The following is a 23,506-nucleotide window of genomic DNA, read 5'->3' as shown; positions in this document are numbered from 1 at the left end:
AATTCATGCCCTAAAGGATATACCATTAGTACATAGCAGCATTGATCTTTAGTTTTATATTCTCTCTATTACTCTGTTTGACACCTACACCTTTGATATTTGGAAATGTGTGAAAAACAGAAAATAATAATTAACAATGAAAGGCAAAGGAAAAAGGATACATTTTCAGAAGTTAGGGCAGTTTGGAATTCAGTAATTAAGTCAAGTTTTTGTTGTGGTGACAAGCTTCCCCTAATGATTTTCTTATGAATTTTTTGTGCAGTACTTTTAAGATCCAACATTTTTCCTGTTATTTTTTGTGTCCACATTCACCGTTGAACTTGAGTATTGCTAGTCATCAAATGAGGTACATACTCACGAAGAAAAGTACTGTATGAGTGAAAGAAAAGCAGTTAGGAGGACACAGGTTCTCTTTTCCTTTCTAATTTTCATTGTGCTTAGGAAATAAACTAGATTAAGGAAAGAGTGTTCCATAACTCGAAGAGAATCATTGAAACGTTATGAGCGATAAGAGAATCCACACCATGGACCATTCATTTTTCTTTATGATATAAATGAGTGTACATGATTTTGCATTGTTTTAAGTAGCGTATTTTAATTTTCATGAGTTAGCAAAAGGTGGAAGTTTGATGCCTGTTTGTCAATTTACACTTATGAGTAGATTTACAATATGCTCCAGACTGAGCAAATGACATCCATATGCCAAAACTAAATTTTCCGACCTTTCATTTTATATCTATCATTTTGTATGATACTTAAAAAATGAAAGATACTTCTAGATCATAAGGAGGCAAATACATTTCTCCTTTCGGCTTGTTTAGAAATATGTCTCCTGATATAAAGTCAAATATTCTGCTTTTCATAAGAGAAAAAAACATATTTCTTAAACCTAAAAAAAAATTCCCTTATGCAAATTATTCTGTGCAAATCCATTTGGCATTTCTTCAGGTAATTTATGATACTGTGAACCATGTGATTTCTAATGGCTTCAGTACTTTGGCATAAACAAATTATAGATTCCTCTTCACAGCAAACGTAGGATGGCCTATATGTATTTCTCTCCTACCCACTCCATGTTATGTTATTACTTTAAAAATCTATAATTTTATAACTTAGGAATTGAAATTAAAGAATAGTTAAACTTCAGTGAGTTTACCATTTATGCATCAAAGAAACAAACCCCTGTGAGAAGATTTTGAAATGTTAGGTGATAGGGTTCAGATACCTCAAATAAAAGACTCAAATGCATAAATTCTGGGAACAATGCAGTAAAGACCATCATGCAATGGAAGGGTTACCAGAAAGTACTCTTTTTTGCCATTTGTGTTCCCCACCTTTGTTTTAATCAACTTTTTTTTTTTTGTCTTGTTTCTCACATAAATTTTGCTTTGGCATACGATTTTTGACTTCAAGAAAGCTTAGTATGGTTAAGTTTTTAAGGCAAAATTGTTTTCATTTCTAATTTGTTAATGGTTTTTAAAACAGCTTTATTAAGCTGTAATTCACATACCATACAATTCACTCATGTATTGTGTACAATTCAGTGGTTTTAGTGTATTCATGGATATGTGCCACCATCACTGCTATCCATATTAGAACATTTTCATTGCCTCAAAAGAAACCCAGCACCTGTTAGCTTTCGCCCTCCCCACGCTGCCCCTCATGCCTTCCATCCCAGCCCTGAACAAACCACTAATCTTTTTGTGTGTATACGTCCTCCTGTTCTGCACATTTCATAGGAATCGAATCACATCATGTGTAGACTTTTGTGACTGGCTTATCTCACTTAGAGCAGTGTCCTCGAGGTGCATCGATGTTGTAGTATGTCAGAATTTGCTTTCTTTATGTGGATGACTAATACTCCATTCTATGGTTGCTCCACATTTTGGTTATCTGTTCATCCACTGATGAACATTTCTGTTGTGTCTCCCTTTTGAATATTATGAACAACGCAGCTTTGAACATTGGTGTACAGGTTTTGTGTGGACGTATGTTTTCAGCTCTCTTGTATAGATTCCTAGGGATGGAATTGCTGTGTTGTGGTGATTCTATGTTTAGCAGTTTGAGGAACTGTTTTCCAGAGCAGCTGTGCCATTTTACATTCCACCAGAAGCAGGTGTGTCTTTCAGTTTCTCTATGTTATGCATTGAATGTTTGTATTCTGCCCAGATTCACACGTGGAAGACTTAACTCCCCACGTGGTGGTATTTAGAGACGGGGCCTGTAGGAGGTACTTAGGGTTAGAAGAGGTCATGGAGGTGCAGCTTTCGTAAGTGTCTTAGAAGCAGTGGGGGGATGGGATGTGGGCTGGAAGTTCCAAGCTTCTTTCTGTGGCTTGGTTTTTTGGTGACCAGACTCCATCCATATGCTCTGCTGGAGCCACCAAGAGCCACCTTATTAGAATAAAGACAATTCTATCACTCGGGAAATTCCAAGGGACTTAAAAGCTTTGTATCAGGAACTGGGGTCGAAGACCAAATATCAGAACAAAAGATGCTCCCACCACCTTTATCATGTCGGGAATTACAAAAGTTTTAGGATCTCTGGCCAGAAGCTGGGGACAAAGACCAACATATATATTTCTTATTATGTCACAATATCATAATCTTCATATCAACTCCTTCAGGACAGATACTCTTATTTTCTTCATTTTAGAGAAGAGGAAATCAAAATATGGAAAACTTTAGGGCTCACCCTGATTGCCAGGGGAAAAGGCAGGGTGTTTTTCATTCAGGCTGAGTTTTGTTTGCTCTTTATCTCTTCTGGATGAAAATTGGATTTTTCAGTTTAACTTTTTAAATTCAAAAGTAGAAACACTTTTAATCCTATTGCTTGTTAAGGTCAATTTTTTCAGTCCCCTAAATATGAGTGGTGGCTCTTTTTTTTTTTTTTTTTTTTTTTTTTGGTGCCAGAATCCAGGTACATCAGTGTGAACTCAGCTCCCCTGGGACCCACAGTGACACCCACAGGAGGCTGTTCAGCCTCCCCCTTTGAGGGGCTGAGGAAATTTCTTCCTTAGGATGGGAGAGGGTGGGTAGGTACTTCAGGGTACTTTTTCTTGAATGTGGCTAAGCCAGGATGGGGAAAGTGGTGGCTGCTTTCGCAAAACATTTCCTTGAGCTTCTGCTGGTTCTCATACTGGATGAGTCAGACGTGGGAGCAAGAAATTACCAGGGAGCTGTGTGATTAGTTAATCCTAATCTGCCTGCATAGAGCTGAAATGAAAGCAGTCGTTGCTTCTGATTTTCACTTAATTTCTGATACCTTTAAAAATATATATATATCCTTTTCAGTCTACTAGAGCTCAGTATTTGCTTTCATAAAATGTGAAGGCTCTTTAAAGCAATAAGAAACCATTAAATGTCTATTGTGTGCCTCGTATTTCACCAGGAATGTTATCTCTCTTTGATTTGTTGGCTTTTTATTCTTTATTGGAAAGTCCAGCCCACTTAGAGGAATTAGTTTAATGCTAAGCTTTATATATTTATACCTACCTTACCTTCATATTTCTCTGTGAACATTTAGAGCACATGTATTGATTTCAAAAAATCTTTCGGGTTCTTTCTCAGCAATTTGAATTTGTGCATCTGTGCCAAGAAGGGATTACGTGTGTTACCATACGCATGCTTTATGGGGCTAAGTATTTTTTTCTCTCAATAATTGTTTTACTAGAGTCAATAGGAGGCCGGTTAATAGTTTTACACACAGTAATAGAATTTTCTGAAGCAGGGAGAGTGTAATCATATAATTTAAAAATAAATAAATAAGGGCCAAAAGATTTAAGTTGTATATTTCTTGTAAGGACTGTGAACTTTGAAACCAACAATATGTTTTTGCATTGGGTGAGATAGGAGCTTCAAAAATAAAACATACAATAAAAATATAGATTATGGCTCCAGGCCACGTGTGTGTAAATACACCCGTGTTTGCATGGTCCTGTGCGTTGAGTTAGGAGTCAGAACACAAGGTTTCATCAGTCACTACCTGTAGGCATCATTAAACCCGTCGCTGCCTCAATTTTCTCATCTGCCTGCCTTGCGTCTGCCATCTATAAATATGTGAGGAGATTAACTAGGAGAAAGGACTGAAAATCATAGAGTTGTTAAACTGTGAAATAGTATTATTATAAGTCTGTGTGTTTATAGCCAACTTAGTGTTGATTGTCATATCATTTTAATGAGACTGAGGGTAGGGTCCAAGGTTTTAAGACATCTTCTTCCATGAGTATGTGTATGTCTGTGTGATTTTCCTTTATGATATTAGGCAGGTAGTGAGAATTGGAGGCTGGAATTCCATGCAGATGGAAGTCCATGGGAGTTCATATTTATGAGAAGTGTTGATATTTAGAATTCATTTTAAGAGATGTTTGAAGTGATAAGTAAGCATTGTTACAGTCATATATTTCACCTCACTATAAGGTAGGTATTTTTAGAATAGTTTGAAATCTTAGATTCGTTTCCCTGTTTTGGAGATAAGAAGGTCGTGAATGATACAGCAGAGAAAAGTGGGTTATTACTTACGGTTCTCTTCAACGTTATGATGATCTTACAAGCTCCTCTCTTCATATTTGATCTACAGTTTCTTGACAGATATGCCCTGTCATTGATAAACCTGCAGCTCGTCTCATTCCCATTTAATATATGGATTACATTTCTCTCCTCGCTTGTTCTTCTGATAAGATAAACACACCAACAGGCACATTATATTTGCTGTTCCGCTAGGGAGTGGAAATTACACTGTTACTCCAGAAATGCATTCCTTCTTCCTTTCTGATGGGGAATGAACAGATAATAAACGGTTCACCATTTATTAATACCAACCGTGAGAAAAAGAATGGGTTTCTAAGTCCCCAAACCATTGTGGTGGTCACGAGCAATATATAAAAACGACACACTTGTTACGAGGAGTTTTTTCTCCTAGTGGGCAGATAGACTTACCATTCTCAGCATCTTCAGCAGTTGGCTGAGTAGCTCATCAGCAGCGTGTAACAGAACGCGTGTGGAAGGTCAAACTGTGGGTGATTGATTCAGACGTCCTCCGTGGACTTTTGGCAGCAACATGTGTTGTCACTTGTAAGCACTTTTATTCAGTCTGCCTTCAATTGTTGTTGGAGGTTATTCAAACTCTTCCATAGAAGTTGTTAGTAGTAGCCAGGCCAGTGTGTCCTGGTAGCATTGTTGGGTGTCATAGCACGTGACTGACAAGCACTTCCATAGTGATAGGCATGTCCTGTGTGCCCTTCAAATGTTAGCTTATATAATCTCATAACAACCATGGGATGCGTTTGCTATTATACAGATGAGGAAATCAGGCAGAGAGAGGTTGTATAATGTGTCACGTAGGCAGTAAGGAGCAGAGCCACATGGGAAGCTCTCCAGGGCCCAAAGCTCTTAATTACCATGCTATGCTGCTCTCTAGTCATTGCATCAAACTATTGGTTAAGTGTAATGATACTTCTCTTGGAAAATATCCGAGTTACCCCCATGTCACCAATGGAGAAATTAGACCGTGAGGCATACCAGTTAGTTCTTATGAGCTTTTACACTCAGTAGAGTGTCTGATCATGTGGAAGTCAGAAATAATCGCATCTTTGCATTTTTTCTGTTTAAATTTTGTTTGGAATTTTGCTTGTAGATGGGTGGAGATGGTAATCCTGCCATTCAGGCTATGATTAACTAGCCTGAAGAGTGAGGCATTTTGGCTGAACTGTGCATCGATTGTACCCAATGGCAGGCACTTTTCTGAACATAGAACATGTAATGGAAATTAATACAGTGTCAGTGTCATAAGCAGCTTAGAGCCCAGTGGTGAACAGAATGGGCTTTGGCTAGTTAACTTATTGGGTATGAGACTCTTGGTCTATACAGTGAAGGGATCATTTTGCTCATATTATATTTTGTAATGTACAGTACTTCTTAATTATGAGTTAACGATAACACGATTAAATAGAATAATAAAAATTAAGTGAGCACACTCCTACCTGATGTAACCCATATGCTTCTCAAGCACATATTGAATCTTTTTTTTTTCAGTTTTCTTTTCTGCATCAGTTACTAATTTTATGTTGTTAATACTTACATTTTTATTCATATGGAAAGTGGTTTTCAAAGAGTTTCAAAAATTATTTTGTAAAAAATGAACTTATTGGGGAAATGCAATATTTGACAAATAAGCTTGTATTTTTTTTCTGAAGAGAGACTTAAGTTTTAGACACTGTGATCTAATTAAGTTAAATTCTGGAAAAGAAAATTCAAGTTATTATAAATCTTTCTCTGACTATAATGCCTTGGTAGTGATACGAATACTCGGTAATAAAGCTCTACTTCTAGGTGATTAGAATCTCCTGGGGCGTTTATGACCTAAACTCTCAGTTGTTTGCTGGAACTAGTGCTGACTGCGGGCATTGTTCGTTTGTCTATCGCATATGGTGCAAAAACAGTCCCTCAGAAGCTGACGTTTTCCTCTTTGCCACACAGAACACCGTAATTCTATTGCTTCCATAGATTACCGGCACAGTGGTTTGTCCAACATTAGACCATGCATTCGCTGCCATTTTGCCATTTTCAAGTTGATTTTAGTTAACATAATGGTATGTTGCCTTTAAATAAATACACTTTTATAATGCAACATATGCAACTCCACACTGAAGAAATGTTGACAGAGATAATTGAATCATAGAGTGTTTCAACTTGTAGATTCCATTCAATATGGAATCCAACATCAGTTAATAATCAGAGCTGCTAAGATTCCTTTCTTCTTTCTCCAAAGAACTTGATGTTGAGTAGTCTCTGCTTAGAACCAGCACATGATACATCATTGTATTATAAAAGCCCCTTACAGTTCATACCATTTAGCAAAGACATTTAGCAAGTGACACAGAGATTTCTTTATCTTCAAAATATAGTCTCAGCAACACTTACGTTCACAATATATTGGGTATATATTATTTTCTTGATTGAGATTCATACTGGTTTTTGTTAAAGCAGAGAAGAAATTGCCAAATGCCTGTGCCCTTTTTTCAAGAAGCCTACAATATTCCACTCATTCTTTTTCTCAAATTACTGATTTCTTGTTCCATTTCCCACCCCTAACCTCACTTTGTAACTTGGCCCTTATCTTCTTAATTCTTAATTTAATATCTTTTAGTTAACATTTCTGTCTGCTTTTAGTGTAAGCTGCCTGATTTTTTCCCCCCTTTTTTGGAAGCAGCAGGACTGTGATTGAAAAGAAAAAAGATGGTTCATGTTGCTTCCTGTTTAAGGGGTATCTCAACACATATCCTATGCAAACTGTGGCCTCATCAGGATGTTGATAAACTTCCTTCCGGATTTTTATGCTTTTCTTCCTAGATTATTTTATTATAAAATTTATGACTGTAGTATTTAAAAATCCAATTTTAATGCAATGTATTTCTCACAAACATTAGATTGGCCATGTTCTTTTTTGAGGCAGAATGATCTTGAACCTTGGAAGTGGAGGTGAGAAGGCCTTAAATGATGTGTTCTATAGGGTGTTCCTTACTGGTTCTATCTGCCTCACTGTGCTTTAAAGTCAAATAGTTAAATGGTTTTTGTGATATTTATGAAATTAGGAGACTCAAGTATCATTTCCTTTGAGACCAGTGATTCCCAGCACTGGTTCTGTGCTGTCCTAGCTTAAGGTGGTACAATATTGAAAACGCCTCACAGGACAATTTAATACATGATAATTTAAAATATAAATGTATGCCACGTGGTTCCTCTTGCTCGCTTGCTATCTCTGTGTGTTTTCAAGGCATATTTTTCTTTTCAGAAAATGGTTGTCAAACTGCTCATGACGAAAGTTGATTGCAATCATTGTTGTACACTTGGAAAAATTGTGGATTTTTATACTGATTTCTAGAGGCAAAAATGGAAGAATGAAATACAGTCACACACACTCACAGCTTTTCTATTGCTTTCTGAGCCACCCAAACTATTCAGAATAGCCTGATTTTGAGATAAAAGCACTGTCTCTTCATATACTACTGTGTCTCCCTGAAAATAAAACCGAGTCTTATATTAATTTTTGCTCCGAAAGATGCATTAGGGCTTGTATTCATGGGATGTCATCCTGAAAAATCATTGTAAGGCTTATTTTCCGGTTAGGTCTTATTTTCAGGGAAACACGGTATGATTGTGTGTCTCAAGCTTATGTTTCTGTTTTAAGAATTTTTCCAAGTACAAGAAAACAAATGCGGGCAACATGATACCGTTGGTGAACCTGGGCCTAGGACGACCATGATGGGAAACCTCAGACCTCGTCACTCAGACACGTCTGTACATGGATAGGTGGGTGGTGTTGTCACGGCCAGAGCCAGCCATCCTGTCTACATTCGTTACCTCTCTGTTGTCTTCCAGACCTATCCATTTGTTCTGCAAATGACTGCCACGGGGTTCAGCTCTGAAAGGTGTTCAGCTAAACTCTTACATTCTGGGCTCCTCTTTTGGCCTCAGCCATCTTTCAAACAACTGCGTTTCTGGCCTTTCTGTTCCTGCCACTTGTTCTGGACTTCTGCCCCCGCCACAGTCAACTGGAGTAACTGTGGAAGCAAACGACTCCCTTCTTCGGTTGGTCTTTTTCTCCTTGCCAATCCATCTGATGGCAGCACATCCAGACTCCTGAGGTGGAAGTTGCCTTGATTTCTCAGCTGAGCAGCTGGGGCTTCTGGGGCTCAAAACTAATACAAATTAACAAGAAAAGGAGCCTTATTTTCTGTTTTAGGAAATATGAAGAATTCATTTGTTTTGTTTTGTTTTGTTTTGTTTTGTTTTACTTCCAAATGATAATCCATAATATCTGCCAACATACAATGACTCAGTTTCAGCAGTTTCACCTGTTAATCCCTGGGTGACTTTTTGAAACAAAACCTAAATGTGTGCATACGTAAATGTATGCGTTAGAATATATTCCATCAGGATTCTGTATGTGTTCTTACAAATCATTGTTTAAAATCTATATATACCTTTTTCTGAATCTAAATGAAAAGTGCTTTTAAACTCTAATATGGAAAGTTAAAATCATAATAACAATAAACACAGAGATGACAAAAGAGTAGGACCACTGGGTCTGGTAGAAACATGGAAATCCAGTGTGCCCCACAAGTCTGACCCTTCCTCATGAAGTTTTGTTATGGGTTGAATTGTGTCCCACAGAAAGATGTTGAAATCCTAAACCTCAGTTGCCTGTAAATGTGACTCTATTTAGACAAAAAGGTCTTTGTAGATGCTCATGGTAAAATGAGGTCATTGGGGTGGGCCCTGTTCCACTAGGTCTGCGTCCTCATAGAAAGGGGATATTTGGACACGGAGATAGAGACACAGGGAGAGTGCCACGTGAAGACTAGAAGCTGATGCTACAGCCAAGGAAAGCCAAAGATGGCCGTTGCTGGCAGATTATTAGAAGAGAGGAAAGGGGCATAGGACAGATTCTCCCTCACAGCCCTCAGAAGAAAGCAACTTGAAGACTCCTTGCAGCCTACAGACTGTGAGACAAAACATGTCTGCTGTTTAAGCCACTCAGGTTGTGGTACTTTGTATAGCAGCCATAGCAAAGTAATGCCGATTTAATTCAGTAACACATAATCTAGTATCCATTTAAAAAGCCATAGCAACTTTACTTGTAGTGGCAGTTGTAGTCTAGATTATTTCCTCAAGACAAATAAGTTCCAATAGAAAGAATGCAGGGGAAGGCTACACTATTTACAACCTTGCTTGAAAGGTATACAAGTAGATTGTAAAGATTATCTTTGGATCTGTTTTTCAAATTACAGACGTCTTTGTTAAGTCCGATCTATACAGCAATATGGAAGATGCTTCAAAGGCAGGGGTAGAGAAGCAAAATAAATTTAGCATAGGTCAATAAGTGTGTGTGTTTGCCCAGAAAGAAAGGTAAGCTGGCTAAGCAGCAAGAGTCCTTTCTTCTTTAATGATGTGCTGGTTTAAAATGCACTGACCTACTCTCATCCTCTAAGACTGGCTCACATCCAAGCCTCCCATTTATCGATGCTGCTGGGTGGTTTGCTTAGCAAGATACTTAATGGGACCGCAGGGAATTTAGTTTTCCAGATAAATGAGTTTAGAATGCTCAAAGCAAAGCAAAGGTTCAGATTTTTTAAAAAAGGGAAAAAAATAAAGCCCAGAAGTAAAAAACCAATCACAGACAGTTAGATCATATGCAAATAGTTTTTTCAAAAAAAAATTTTGGGGGTAAATCTATAGTCATAAATAATTTTCACCCTCAAATCCATTTTTATAGAGAACATATCCAACAGAAAATCAGTTTTCATATTTCACCAGAAAGATTTTAAGCATCCAGCTTTCTTTAAATACACCTAAATGAATGTACAGTGAAGAAAGATTTATTTTCACAAACAGTACAATTTTTTAAATTTACAAACTGCAAATTCTCCTGGCGGTGTTGAGCTTTTTCGGGCAGGCACTTCTAAGAGGGGCGGGGTGGGGGGGCTGGGGTCAATCTAGGAGTGTGGCTTGGGCTATTAGAAACGATGTTGATGTTAGTGTTTCTTCAAGGCTCTTAGTGTGTGCGTGTGTGTTGGGGGGCAGGGCGTGTGGTGTGCAGAATCATTTGTGCAGAGGGTGTGCAGTTTTCACTGGCCATGGTTGAGGCCTAGTTGAGAAGAGGTCTCAGAGAAGCCTGACTAGAGTTTGGTCAAGCTCAGAGTCTTTGTGAAGAGTATGTCTAGCATTGGGGCTTGCAGAGCACCCCCGATGGGTAAGGAAAAGAACTGATAACTCAAGATCTAGAGTCTTCTATGCTTCACAAACATGACTACTGTAAAGAAAAATCGATGTGAAAACAGATGAATCCCCATGGAGATTGTGCCTCCCTTAGCTGAGCACCTTTGATGACTCTAACGTATATATTTACAGTTTAGTAAATTTGTAACATTTAAAACTAACACTAACATTTAAAAATGCCACATTTTGCCTTTGTGATCATGCCAAACTTGTTTATTCCATATGACTCTATAAAGAGTGCGTAGTTACTGGCGTTCCTTGCTTCTTGAGATGATTTTAGGGACAAATCCCAATACAAATCTAATCAAATCAAAGTTCATTAAATTTTGTCAGATTTTATTCAGGTCTTGGACATTTGTAAAACCCCTGAGAACCATGTGCATTTGCGCATTTAGGGAGATGTAGAACACAAAATATTTAACAAAAAGTTAGTAATCAACAGTTTGTTTGCTAATAAGTGTAAAGATACTGGGTTGAACTTACTTTCGGTCTGTCATAAATTTTATGAATCTCACGATGGACAGTTTTAGTGTGCGTAGGTAGAGCCCCACACTGTCCTTCCGACTACAGTGAAGTATCAGTTGTTGAACATCTACTCATAGATCGGGGAGATGGAGCCTCCGAACACTTACTGAAAGGCATTATCCTCAAATAAAAATTTAATAAGAAGCTGGTCCTTTGTTTGAAGTAGAAGCATTTTGTTTAGTCACATTGTCTGAAATGTACACCTGTCAGTGAAAGCATTTACAACTAAAAATGCATGAATTGCTGCTTTGCTCCCAAAAGATAATAAACATTTTAATCAATGGAATAAAAAACCCCAAACTTTGTAGCCAGTGGAAACTCTGAAGTCTGCCTACCACAATGTGACATGAATTGGTATTTATTAATGTTCATCCATATTAATGTGCTTCCACACCATCCACTTGTTTAGCAGGCTGATTACTCAGACGCTTGGATTCTTGAGGACTAGTGTCCTGAAGTGTTTGTAGAATTTGAATATGCCGTGATAGGCTATCCAGTGATTCATCATTAGTAATTATTCCTGAAGGCTTTTTGGTAGGTTGGTAGGTACCTTTTTCTTTTTCTGGTGTGCTAAGAGGTGTTTTTTTGTTTGTTTGTTTGTTTTGTTTTTGTTTTTGTTTTAACCATGACTAGCTGTTGGATTTTATCAAATGCTTTTTTGGCATCTGTTGAAATGATAAGGATTTTCATTTTTAACCTGTTAATGTGATGGATAACATTCATAGATCTTTTCATGGTCATTCCCTTTGCATTTCAAAAAGGAGAATTTAGTCAAAGTGTAGAAATGTTTTTCTGTATCACTGGATTTGGCTTTTTAATATTTTGTTCAGTATATCTGTTTACACGACTGAGATAGGCATGTTATTTTCTGTTCTCTTGCCATTTTTTGGTTTTGTTGTCAAGATTATATTGGCTTCATAGAGTTGGGAAATGAATCACTTCATCCTTCCTCCCTCCCCTTTTTTCCCATTCTCTGGAAAAGTGTATGATTGAAATGCTTGTTTATTGAAGGTCTGATAAAACTTGGATCTAAAAATCTCTGATTCTGGTATACTTATTGTGGACAGATTTTTCTTAAGCAAGTAATTTTATTTCTTTAATAGTTGTGGATATATTGAATATTTATTCCTTCTTCAAATTGATTATATTTTCATAAAGGGATTTTCATTTCATGAAAGTTTCCAATATGCTGACATAAAATTATTCATGAAATTCTCTTAATATCTTTAAATTCCTTTATATCTCTGATTATATTGTATTTTCATTCTTAATATTTATTTGGCCCCTCTCTCGCTCTCTTTTTAATTTTCCAAACTCACTAGAAGTTTATCTGAGTTATTAGTTTTTTCAAAGAATTAACTTCAGGCTTAGTAATTCCCTGTTTAATCTTCATTTATGTTTAATTTAAGTTTTTATCTTTGCTGTTACCTTTCTTTGGCTAACTTTATTTTTATTTTATTTTTCATTGTCTAACTTCCTAAGTGGAATACTTAGCTCATGAACTTATAGCCTTTCTTCTGTCTTAATAATAATAATAAAAAAATTCAGTCTTTAAACTTTTAACAGAGTATTGAGGTCAGACAGTTAAGTTTGTGAACTCATCCTAGAAAAAGTGCTCCATACCTCATTGCTGAATATCACTATGGCCATCTTCTAAGAACTCCCATTGGGAAGTTATGCACTGATGCCAGCGCCTAGTTCACCCTTCAAAGCAATTTTGGAACTCTTTTTCTGGAATGGCCATCAGAGCTGTCGTCGTATTACCCTTGATGTCCTGAATGTCATCAAAATGTCTTCCTTTCAGTATTTCCTTTATCTTCAGGTAAAGAAAGAAGTCACTGGGGGCCAGATCAGGTGAGTAGGGAGAGTGTTCCAATACACTGTTTACTGGCTAAAAACTCCCTCACAGGCAGTGCTGTGTGAGCTGGTGCATTGTCGTGATGCAAGAGCCATGAATTGTTGGTGAAAAGTTTAGGTTGTCTAACTTTTTCACGCAGCCTTTTCAGCACTTCCAAGTAGTAAACTTGGTTAATTGTTTGTTCAGGTGGTACAAATTCATAATGAGGAATCCTCTGATATCAGAAAACGTGAGCAACAGCCCTGCGACAAGTTCGCGAACTTAATTGTCACACCTGGTGTGTGATAATGAGTGAAGAGCTGGTTGGCTGATGGATGGTCATTAGTGCACTTGGCTTATCAGGAAGCAAAGTGACTTACTCCCCACATGATTCTGAAGATACACATGATTTAAATTTGAGTATTAGCAAACACCTCCTGTAAACCCTCATGTAAAATATGGAAATTGCAGTGGACTACCCTGATACGTAAAAATTCAAACAAAACACTGATCAAAGATTTCTTAGTGCAAGTTATCATTTTTACTGTAGATGGCAATTCTATCAAACATTTTGTTTCTAACAAAGTTTTTTGAATAAGTTTATAGTAATATAAACATAATTATGACTTAATTTCATGAATGTAAGTGAAATTTACTCTTAATTAATTTGCCATTTTATTTGGAGCTATTAGCAGTGACTTATTCTGTTTGTGCATATTTATGAGATGAGAACGAACTTTGCATCATGTCATCACTGGTCAGTTTTAACTAGAATGAGAATTTTATAAACTGAGTGTTCAAATACCCTTTACAAATCATGACATTCATATGACATTCCGTGGAGCATTAACTCTTAGGTATTAAGCATAAGCATGTTAAAGAAGATAAGAGTCTCAGTTTAATTTTGGTCTTGCTTATTTCATTGACAGTGTAAATTTAGGTGGATCTATGAAGCATCTGTTGGATAAAGGTTACACCACCCTCTGATTTCAAATTAGATTTTGTGTTATCCCTGGGCTGAATAGTTTAAAATGAAAGGTTAGATTTTACACTACAGAACAGCTTCTTTGTTCTTCAATTTGATAATTCTAGAAAACTGGAATACACAATCCTATCTATTTTTCCGTCATCCAACAGAATATGTATTTGTGGATCTTTGTGGAGATGTGTCCACAGTAAGCTTCTTACCTGTTTAGAAATGATATCATAGAGTATTGTATAGCATCCATGAATATGGCATGTCCTAAAATAACTGAAAGCAGTGTGATTTGAAAAATTAGCATTTTGGATAGAAGTTAGATTTGCATTTCATAACAGTTTTTCATTCTAAAATTACACTTAGCAATTGTAAAAGCACATAATTACCTCCAAGCTTAATTGCCACTACTTTCTGTGTGAATAGTGTTTAGTCTAAGTGCTATAATGGATTATGTTATACAATTAAAAATTTCACCCTTATGAATTGTGTGTTGACTGTCATTGGTGTTGGGTTTATTTTGTATGCAGCATTGTTGGGAGATTATCTGTGTTTGTGTGTGTGTGTGTGTGTGTGTGTGTGTGTGTGTATTTGTATCTGTCTACCTATGTTTGTCTGTCTCTCTGTTTATCTGTCGGTCTACCTACCCACCTATCTACCCATGTATCATCAGACTACTTTGAGGAGTTGGAAATACTGGAAGAAGTTTTCTTTGATGTGAAAAAATGCAGTAATCTTCTATTATAATTTTCTATTTCTGTGCCAAAATGCATGTTTGCTTCTTGAATAATAATAAGCTAAAACAAAATGTTCATTTTGTAAATAGAATTTGGGACCAGAGAGCATGCACATGATAGAAAAAAATAGTAAAAATTCTGACACACAGTACTGAGATGACGCCTTTTAATGTTGTCTCTGAGGCTAGGTTTTTCCCTTCCTGTGCTGCCACGGAGGAGAATACGTGAATATAATTATAATTGTTTAGTAACCAATAGTCTCCAGAAATGTGCTTACTGTTACGTTTTTCTTCTTTTACTGGATCTTACAATTCTATAATGTAGTGCTGTTTTAAAACTGGAAGGTAGATGTCTGTCACTTGACAAACTTTTACCTTTTCCCCCTTTACGAAGTGTGTTCTGCCATATAGGAAAACTGAATTTTCATTAATGGGTGATTAAGATTAATCATAATAGAGAGGAATTTAAAACACTTTTCTCCTGGAGATAGTTCTAGACAATTGTTATTTCACTGAGCAGAGTTCAGTAGCACAGGTGCTTCTGAGTAGTTTTGAGAACCACAGCCAAAGGTCCCTCCTCCACCCGGAGCAGAAAATTCACACAGAAGACTGTGTCCTGACCATTTCTAGTTATTTCTAAGGGTAGCAAGTTTACAGTTTTTATCAATAAGTTTCGGCATTCAAAATGCATATGGACATTACAGTATACTGCAGGGTCATTTTGAATTATGGGAGGGTAAGTCTGTTACAGGATGAAAGTCTTACACTCAAGCTGTCAAGGAAAGGAAATATCTCTTTTATTTATAATGAAAATGAGTAGTTTTACATCCTTCTGTGATATTTTATAATAAATAATTATAAAATGTTAAACCACATATACATGTGTGTCTTTTTATATTTTTAGTGCTGTGGGACTGAATATAGTGCAATGAGTTTGGTATTTTGTACCATAATCTATCTGGGCCTTTGAGACCAAACCCTTTCAAAGGCTAGAAAACACTTTTAGTGATTGGAATATCCTATGTGTGCAAGTTATTTGATGTCATAATTTTGTCTTCTAAACTTTGATTGCAAATCTGCTTCTCTTTTTAACATGAAATGTTCTCCCGCTAGGGAGATTAAATTGGTGCGATTTTGTGAGACAGGCATTTAGCAGTATCATTAAAATTAATGTTGACTTTGAGACATTTATTTTATAGAAATAATCAACAATGTATATAAAGATTACTGTAAATAATGTTTATATTGCATTTATTTCTAAATGGCAAGATTGGAAACAGCATAACTTCCAGACAAAAAGTGGTGATTCATTTAAAAAAATTATAGACTTTTAATATAACGGATTGCTATGTAGCTATTTAATACTGTCATTTTGAAGATTGACCCTTTTAAAAATGGTACATTATAATGTGAAGTAAAACAAAATGATACCCATAAATATAGCCCGTATGGTGTCAATTTTATATGAGAAAATTTGCACCCAACATATCTGAATTATGTAATTTTACTGTTGGATGTGTTATCTTCAGGCAGCAGGAGTATGCTTAATGGTTTTCTTGTTTGGATCTGTAAGCGCTTCCTGAATTTTGTTGAGGATGGATAGGAGTTACTTCTATAATCAGAGGAAATCACCGTATTATTTCAGAAGCCAAAAGCCCTGGTAGCCTGTGCTGCCTCTGAATTTCTGTGTGAATCACAATCAATTGGGGGCCGTACCCCTTGATGCTGAGAGCAATATTCCAGTTCCTATTACTATGAATTTCTTAAAGGTCAGGATTTTGAATTGCAATTCTCTGCTTCCTCTTTGTTGTTCCTGAAACACGTTTATGCACTGTTCTCTGTAGGATTCGGTATATCCCTACTATGTGTCATGTCCTAGGAGGAACAGAGATAAGTAAGATAGAACCCTTCGGCCGCAGACTTCTTTTTCTCCTTCCTCTTCTTCCCCTTCTTCTGTTTTTATAAAACCAAAAAAATTAACAGTGAATAGCCAGCCTATGTGTTTGTTTTGTAGGTAATGCAAAAGAAAATGGTGACACATAGAGATAATCTTTTGATACGAAAATTGTATGCAAATGTATATATACAGAGAGAGAGACAGGATATGCGTGCAAGGATTTCCAGTGAAACAATTCACATTAGCTGCTTTGGCATTTCGGTTGCATTAGGGGTTGGTCAAAAGAGACTATAGTTTACTCATTATGAGATATCAGTCTATTTGTTCAAAGTTACAGAACTTCACAAAAGGATAACGCCTACCTAGAACAGCTCTAAATACAATTTTTGTTAAAGTGGATATTTCTTAGCCCCTTGGTTTCCCAGTGGACAAGCTGCCACCATGACAGTGTCCCCAAAGGCAGAGCCAGCCAGAGTACAATGGTGTGATCCAACTTTGCAGCTGCCCTGTTACCCTCAGGGCTTGTGTCCCCATCCCCAAGGAAAACACACACACACACACACACACACACACACACACACACACACACACACGCTGGTATCTGCGCTTCTGTGGAAGGAAATATTACACACTTTGGCCTCTTCTACTTCTTAAAACAAACTCAGAAAACAAAGGCCATATTCATTCTCTTCCTGGTGGAGAAGGCAGAATTGTTGTCTATACATCTCTGAATATATCTCTTCCCCCAGCAAAGTTTTAATAATAACTAATTTACAGCAATTTTTATATAACAACAGTTTCCTGTGTGAAGTGTAACCTGAAATTGCTACTAAGGCGTTTACTGATTATCCCTAGTTCACAGCAATTCAGATTTAGAGCACCAGGGCTCTATGTTCCAGTTAAAATCCCTTTTTGTTGGTATTATTACTCCACTGTCACCATTTTTCTCCTCTCTGATATTAACTTGAAAGTCAGATCTAGCAACTTTAGTGATAAAAAGGTTTGTTTGGTTTTTTTTCATGTTGCAGTGTGGACTTTCTTGGTGTTCTTTTTCTTATTGTACTTTAAAAATAAAATTCTCTTTCCTGATGTGATGTTTATGATTCTTACAGGGCAAATCCTAAACAACATATATGTTGTGGCTATTGTGTTTCCCCAAAAATAAGACCTAGCTGGAAAATCAGCTCTAATGCGTCTTTTGAAGCAAAAATTAATATAAGACCCGGTCTTATTTTACTATAATATAAGACCAGGTCTTTATAGTATAATATAATATGATATAATATAATATATAATGTAATATAATATAACATATAATACCGGGTCTTATATTAATTTTTGCTTCAAAGGACGCATTAGGGCTGATTGTCTGGCTAGGTCTTATTTTCGGGGAAACATGGTAATAATGCTAATGTCTGTCTACCATGATTTATGTTTCTAACAGAATTTAAAAAATGTAGCCAGTCACTACAGGATAAATCGGGAAAGAAAAGGCAGTCAGTGTTAGAAATATCTATTACAGGTATTTTAGCATAGTTTTAATTTCATTTTGACTTTTTTTTTTTTTCTTTTGTTTTTTAGCCAACTGTTGACTATAATAGTGTGGCACAACCGGCCTAGGCATCTTTAATTGTAATAGGCTAAGAAACAAGATTGTGTAATGAATGAGTTATTGTGCTGTGAAATTAGTGGGGAACCTTTTCTTTTTCATAAAAAGCCAAACGCAACGAAAGGAGGATCTTGTTAGTGTGACTGTAACTGGGAGAATCATTTGACAAAATGTGAAGACGATCACAGTATAGTTTCTAGTCCAAAGGGTTTGAATAAGTGTTAGGAAATAGGAATTTGTTTCTGCTTCATCTAACCAGATTTGATACAATGGGGTGTGCAGTTAGGGAGAAAAAATTCCCTAGTACTCAAAAGGCAATAATTCGTGCTAAATAGATATAAGCAGTCATTCAATGAAAAATGGATTTTTATAGTGTCCCAGACTGGGTAACATTTGAGATTTGTGTGCTTATTGTGCAGGCACCATAAAGAAAATATATAGTTCTCATTAAAAGGTGAGTACATTTGTTTCTGTCCTTGATGTATGTTTGTTAAAAGGTGAAGCATTTTTCATTTGCAATTTTAGATGCTCTGACTCCGTTTCTAAGAAGAGTGTCAGTGAAGAGAAATGACATGGCTCCCGAGTCCACTGATTTCTCTTAGTCAAGTTGGATTCATACATAAACTGGCTAATTTCCGTGCTTAGCAAGAGAGGCTAGGCCTAGTTTAGTTTACATTGCTAATCAAGACATCCTTCAGCAGTTCAAAAGTTACAAAAATCCATATTACTCATCAGAAAGTTGGACTATATGCTGAGTGTGTTATAAGTCAAACCACTGCACTAATTCTGCATCTGGGCACAGTATTTATTGTTAGAGCATGTCATCTGTGAAACAAAGGATTCACCCTTAGTAGGTCTACTGCCTGGCATTGATATTGTAATGGCAGAGAAACCTGAGTGTCTATAAATTACTCTGCTTTAAACTCCCCGAAGTCAGGAGGACTTTTAGGTACTGTTGTGATAAGAGCTTTCTTTTCGAATTTAAATAACTAGCTATTTGCCCCAAGGCAGTACTCCCAAACATATAAAATCCTCTTTTGAAGAGATATGATTCCTTTCCTCTCCTTCATAATACATTCCCTATTGGCATAACTAAAGGCCTTTAGAATTGTTTCCAGTAAAAGTGCAGGTTTTTTGCATTTATATTTAACTCAGAAACACATACACACAATATTACTTTAGAGCTCGATACCCATCCATCCATTTTTTTTTTTTCCAGTTTTTGTTGTTGTTGTTGTTACCCATTATTTACATGGCATGGTGCTAAGTCCTGGGATGCTAGGGATAATGATTGGTTCCCAACTTGTTAGCTCACAATCCAGTAGAGATAGATCATTTAAAAAGAGAAATTGAAGAGGTGGGTTTAGAAGCAAGTAAAATCGAGGCAGATGATTTTTGTAGTAAAATTTAAAGGAGACGAAATAATGACCTTTCTGTCTGTTATTGAGGAAGGTTGAGTTGTGGACAGAGGACGCGGTACATCCAACTACTGCAGTGCGCTCTCTCTCTCTCTCTCTCTCTCTCTCATTAAAATTTATTTGTTGAATAATCCAAGTTAGTTGTCCTGTAGAAAGTTTCTCACATGTTGGATTTTGCTCATTAAATCTGTTTGTGGTCATTAAACCTTTCTCCGTGCTCCATATTTCATGCAAGCTGGTAATTAGATCTTCCTAGACATTTTAAAGATCTACAAAAACGAATGAAAATATCAACTGGATTATCCCAGACGGGTATCGGTGGAACTAAGGCCTTCCATCTCTCAATTATTATTGAAGTCTGACAAACGCTGATTGAGTCTTCTCTCTGCTGAGGTCCCCTGACGTGTGGCCTCAGCATTTTACAGATCAATAAAATCCAAGTACCCTTTTTCTAGTGCTTATACCATTCCCTGTTATACAGGGCCAACAATGACCAGCTTGCTGAAGACTTCCTGGGACAATTTTCTGTGTGACATCTTGACCCTAACGCAGGCAGGCAGAGCAGCTCTCTGGTGGGGAGCAGCTTTTCCCCAGGAATAAAAGCCATCAGTGCTTATAACCTCGCCAGGCGTCAGGAACCGGCTGTGGCTAATGAAATGGCACAGTTGGTCATATGGAAGCCATGCAGGAGAGCAGGTAACCTCGCGTAATCGGCTAGGAGACCAGAGAGAAAAGACCAGAGAGAAAACCGAGCTCCAGAAACATTAGCAGAGGGGTTGAAACAAATGTGATTATTTCTGTGAGACAGGAAGAGCATTAAGGCTTCTACTTCTGCCATAAAATTAATACATGCTTGCATATGTCTGTAGACACACATACATATTTATGGAGGTAATTGTGTTTTCTTCAAGAGTGCGGAATTATCCAGCAACAAATATTTTGAGTGCTTGGTGGAAAAACAATGCACAGAAGATAGCCAAACCTTGCTTCTCCTTAGTTGGCTTTGTTTCATGTTTGAAATGCAAAGCCAGCTCATTGGCAGAGCCAATTAAAGTAAACGTCTGTCAGACTCATGCCCAGGACTCAGTTGGAGGTATGGTCCAAGTTTGTACCAGCAAGATGATGGTTTGTTACATGATCTTCAAGGTACTAACAGGTGATGCAGTCATCAGTGTCAGGAAATACATTTGCCTGTGGTGGAGAGGGTGGCGCTTGCAGGGAGGTCGACCACTGTGTCAGAAGGAGGCCCCCGGACTGCCTGCCTAGGGATGAGAGCAGCCCATGTGTCACGGAGATGACTGATAAACTCAGGAATTGTCTGAAGAGATGATGAGAGGCCTAATTTGAAAATCCAAAATAGAGAGCATGTGTCTCTGGTGGTTTATATCGATGCCTTTCTCAAACTTGAATGCAACACTTAACCCTGAAAAGAGATCATTGTATGTTGTTTGGTTTTCATGCCATGGATGAGATTTTAAGTTTTCTTGAAAGTCACCACATATAGAGAACAGATGTGACCAAGTTAAATACAACAAAATAGTACTGGAAATCAAATAAAAATACCAAGTAAAGTAAAATTCTGCTGAGGTTTGGCTTTCTGACATTTCCCGGATTTACTGGTGAACTGACAATGTGTTGCTTCGTGGAGCATGAGAATAGCTGGGAGGTGTTGCTTCGATGGTTTGAATAGAAACGTGACTAGTTGTTTGTGCCATTTGGTCCTCCGGAAGGAAGTGCTCTTGAACATCACGGGATCCCCTGTTTTTTCATGGACGTGATTATAAATGGCTCCGGTATCCATTTTTCATTCTCCATTAATTTTCTTACAAGTTATTTAAAATCGCATATATGATTTATTAATTTAAATGTATAGCCTTATTTTGGCTGGGACATTTCATGAAGAAAGTTTCAGTGTTTTACAGGCATCTTCAACACCATCGTTTTCTCTGAGTCATTTAATAGTGTTTCCGAGCACGTCATCTTGTTTCTGTCCAAGCTGAATTTCTACATGATGTTCTAAGTGGAAATTATATCCCAAGCTCTAAGTACCTATTTACAAAACATTAGGAGATTGTTTTGGCTTCTGTTTTCATTCATTCTCCCTGTGGTATGTGTTTGTGATGTCTTCAACGTAAGTACTTACTGTGCTGCTTTTAACATGTTCCTTAGAAGTTTTTATTACAGAAGCATGTGGTTAAGAGCAACAGGCTCCGGAAAAGCATAGTCAGCCTGGGTTCAGATTTCAGCTCCATACATCTGTGTCCTTGGCTTACTTCTGTGACCTTAACCTATTTCAATTCTCTGTTTTAGTTTTCCTCTCAAGTTCAGAATGCTACTAACCTCCTAGAGTAGCTTGAAAATTCAGTGAGCTATTCCACGTGAAACACTTAAAACAACTATGTAAATGCTTGATAACTATAAGCATTGGATAATCAATAAACTGATATAAACATTTGGTAATGATACCGCTCTGTGCATTCTCTCTCTCTCTCTCTCTCTCTCTCTCTCTCTCTCTCTCTCTCTCTCTCTCTCTCTCTTTTTTTCTCTCTCTCACGCACACATACCTACTACATGTGACTGTGAGATCATATTCCCAGAAGTAATTTCTAGAATTAATAAAGATGGAAGCGAACAACTTTGTCAAGTGACCTCTGTTAAGCTCAAAATACAAAAATTATTTAAAATTTTCATGTTGTTCTGACTTTCACTATGTGATCCATTAGAAAGAATTGTTGATTTTATCTTCTAGAACTGTCATTGTCCTGAACTTCTTACTGACTCCACTGTTACCCAGACCAGACCAGTGGCCTTCTGTTTGTTGTCCTGGCTTTCACCCTCCCTCAGTCAGTTCTTCCTAATAGTGCCACTGCTTTCCATATATTTAGCATTGATTTCTTTTAAATAGGTAATACAAGTGCAAAGATAAATTTCCAAAGGCACAACGTGTTGTACAGTGGAAAGTGAGTCTCCTTCCTACTTCTGCCTTCCAGAGCCTCAGGTCCTCTGCTCAGAGGCACTGCTTGCATTCCGCTCAGACACGTTGGTGCATAAATCAGCAAGCAGCTGCCTCTTGGGTCAGACCTGGGTGTTTTCGGCCTTACTGGATATCCTTGCAAGTATGTTTCTTGAGTTGTGTTTCTCTGCACTTTTCATTCCTTCTCTTCCAACAACATGTGCCTTCATCCCTTCTTCCCATTGTTGACACTGCCCAGCCTTTCCCAGACTCTTTACCCATCTGTGCACATTTTCACCCAGAAGGTTCTTCTGCCTTGTCTTCACTTAGCAAGTCTACCTTCTCTACTCTAATATTACAAGTTAAACAGTGCTTTCCCAGGGGGATCCTCACTGAATCCCCATCCAGATCAGGCCCCTCCGAAACACAATCTCATATTTAGCCTTCACAGTATTGATCAGAGTTTGAGTTGCTATAGGTAGTGATTGCTTGGTTAATTTCTCCTTTGCAAGACTGTGTGTACCCTTCGGGCTTATGTTTTACTCAACATTGTCACTCAGTATGAGCCCGTGACTAGTCAATAAATATTTGAGAGGCTGGCATGGCTTTGGGAGGCTCCTGGCTCAACGTACTCCGTGCAGTTGTTTGTTTCTGGTCTGCTGTTTCTTCACACAGCCAGTCTTCCAGAATGTCCCCCTGCTGGGGTTCACATCTTTTATCTTGGCAACCCTCAAATAAGCAGCAGTATGTATTTGGGTTAGTAGGAAAGGGGGGGAT

At 37.3% G+C, this 23,506-nt stretch overlaps 1 protein-coding gene across 5 annotated transcripts in view; it reads left to right on the top strand.

Annotated features, from left to right (window-relative positions):
* IMMP2L (inner mitochondrial membrane peptidase subunit 2) overlaps positions 1 to 23,506 on the top strand; it is a 538,968-nt gene that overhangs the window by 286,797 nt on the left and 228,665 nt on the right. Inside the window, exon 5 of one of the 5 annotated variants that reach the window (XM_074341019.1) lies at positions 8,379 to 8,779. The exons of the other annotated variants lie outside the window; for them this stretch is intronic. Coding sequence (XP_074197120.1) covers positions 8,379 to 8,403 — 25 coding nt within the window. The 3' untranslated portion in view covers positions 8,404 to 8,779. Of the gene's footprint in view, positions 1 to 8,378; positions 8,780 to 23,506 lie in introns of those variants that run through there. 5 annotated transcript variants of the gene reach the window in all.

Source organism: Rhinolophus sinicus, linkage group LG09, assembly GCF_036562045.2.
Source record: "Rhinolophus sinicus isolate RSC01 linkage group LG09, ASM3656204v1, whole genome shotgun sequence".
Classification (NCBI taxonomy): Eukaryota; Metazoa; Chordata; class Mammalia; order Chiroptera; family Rhinolophidae; genus Rhinolophus; species Rhinolophus sinicus.
This window is presented reverse-complemented; position numbering and strand designations above follow the sequence as displayed.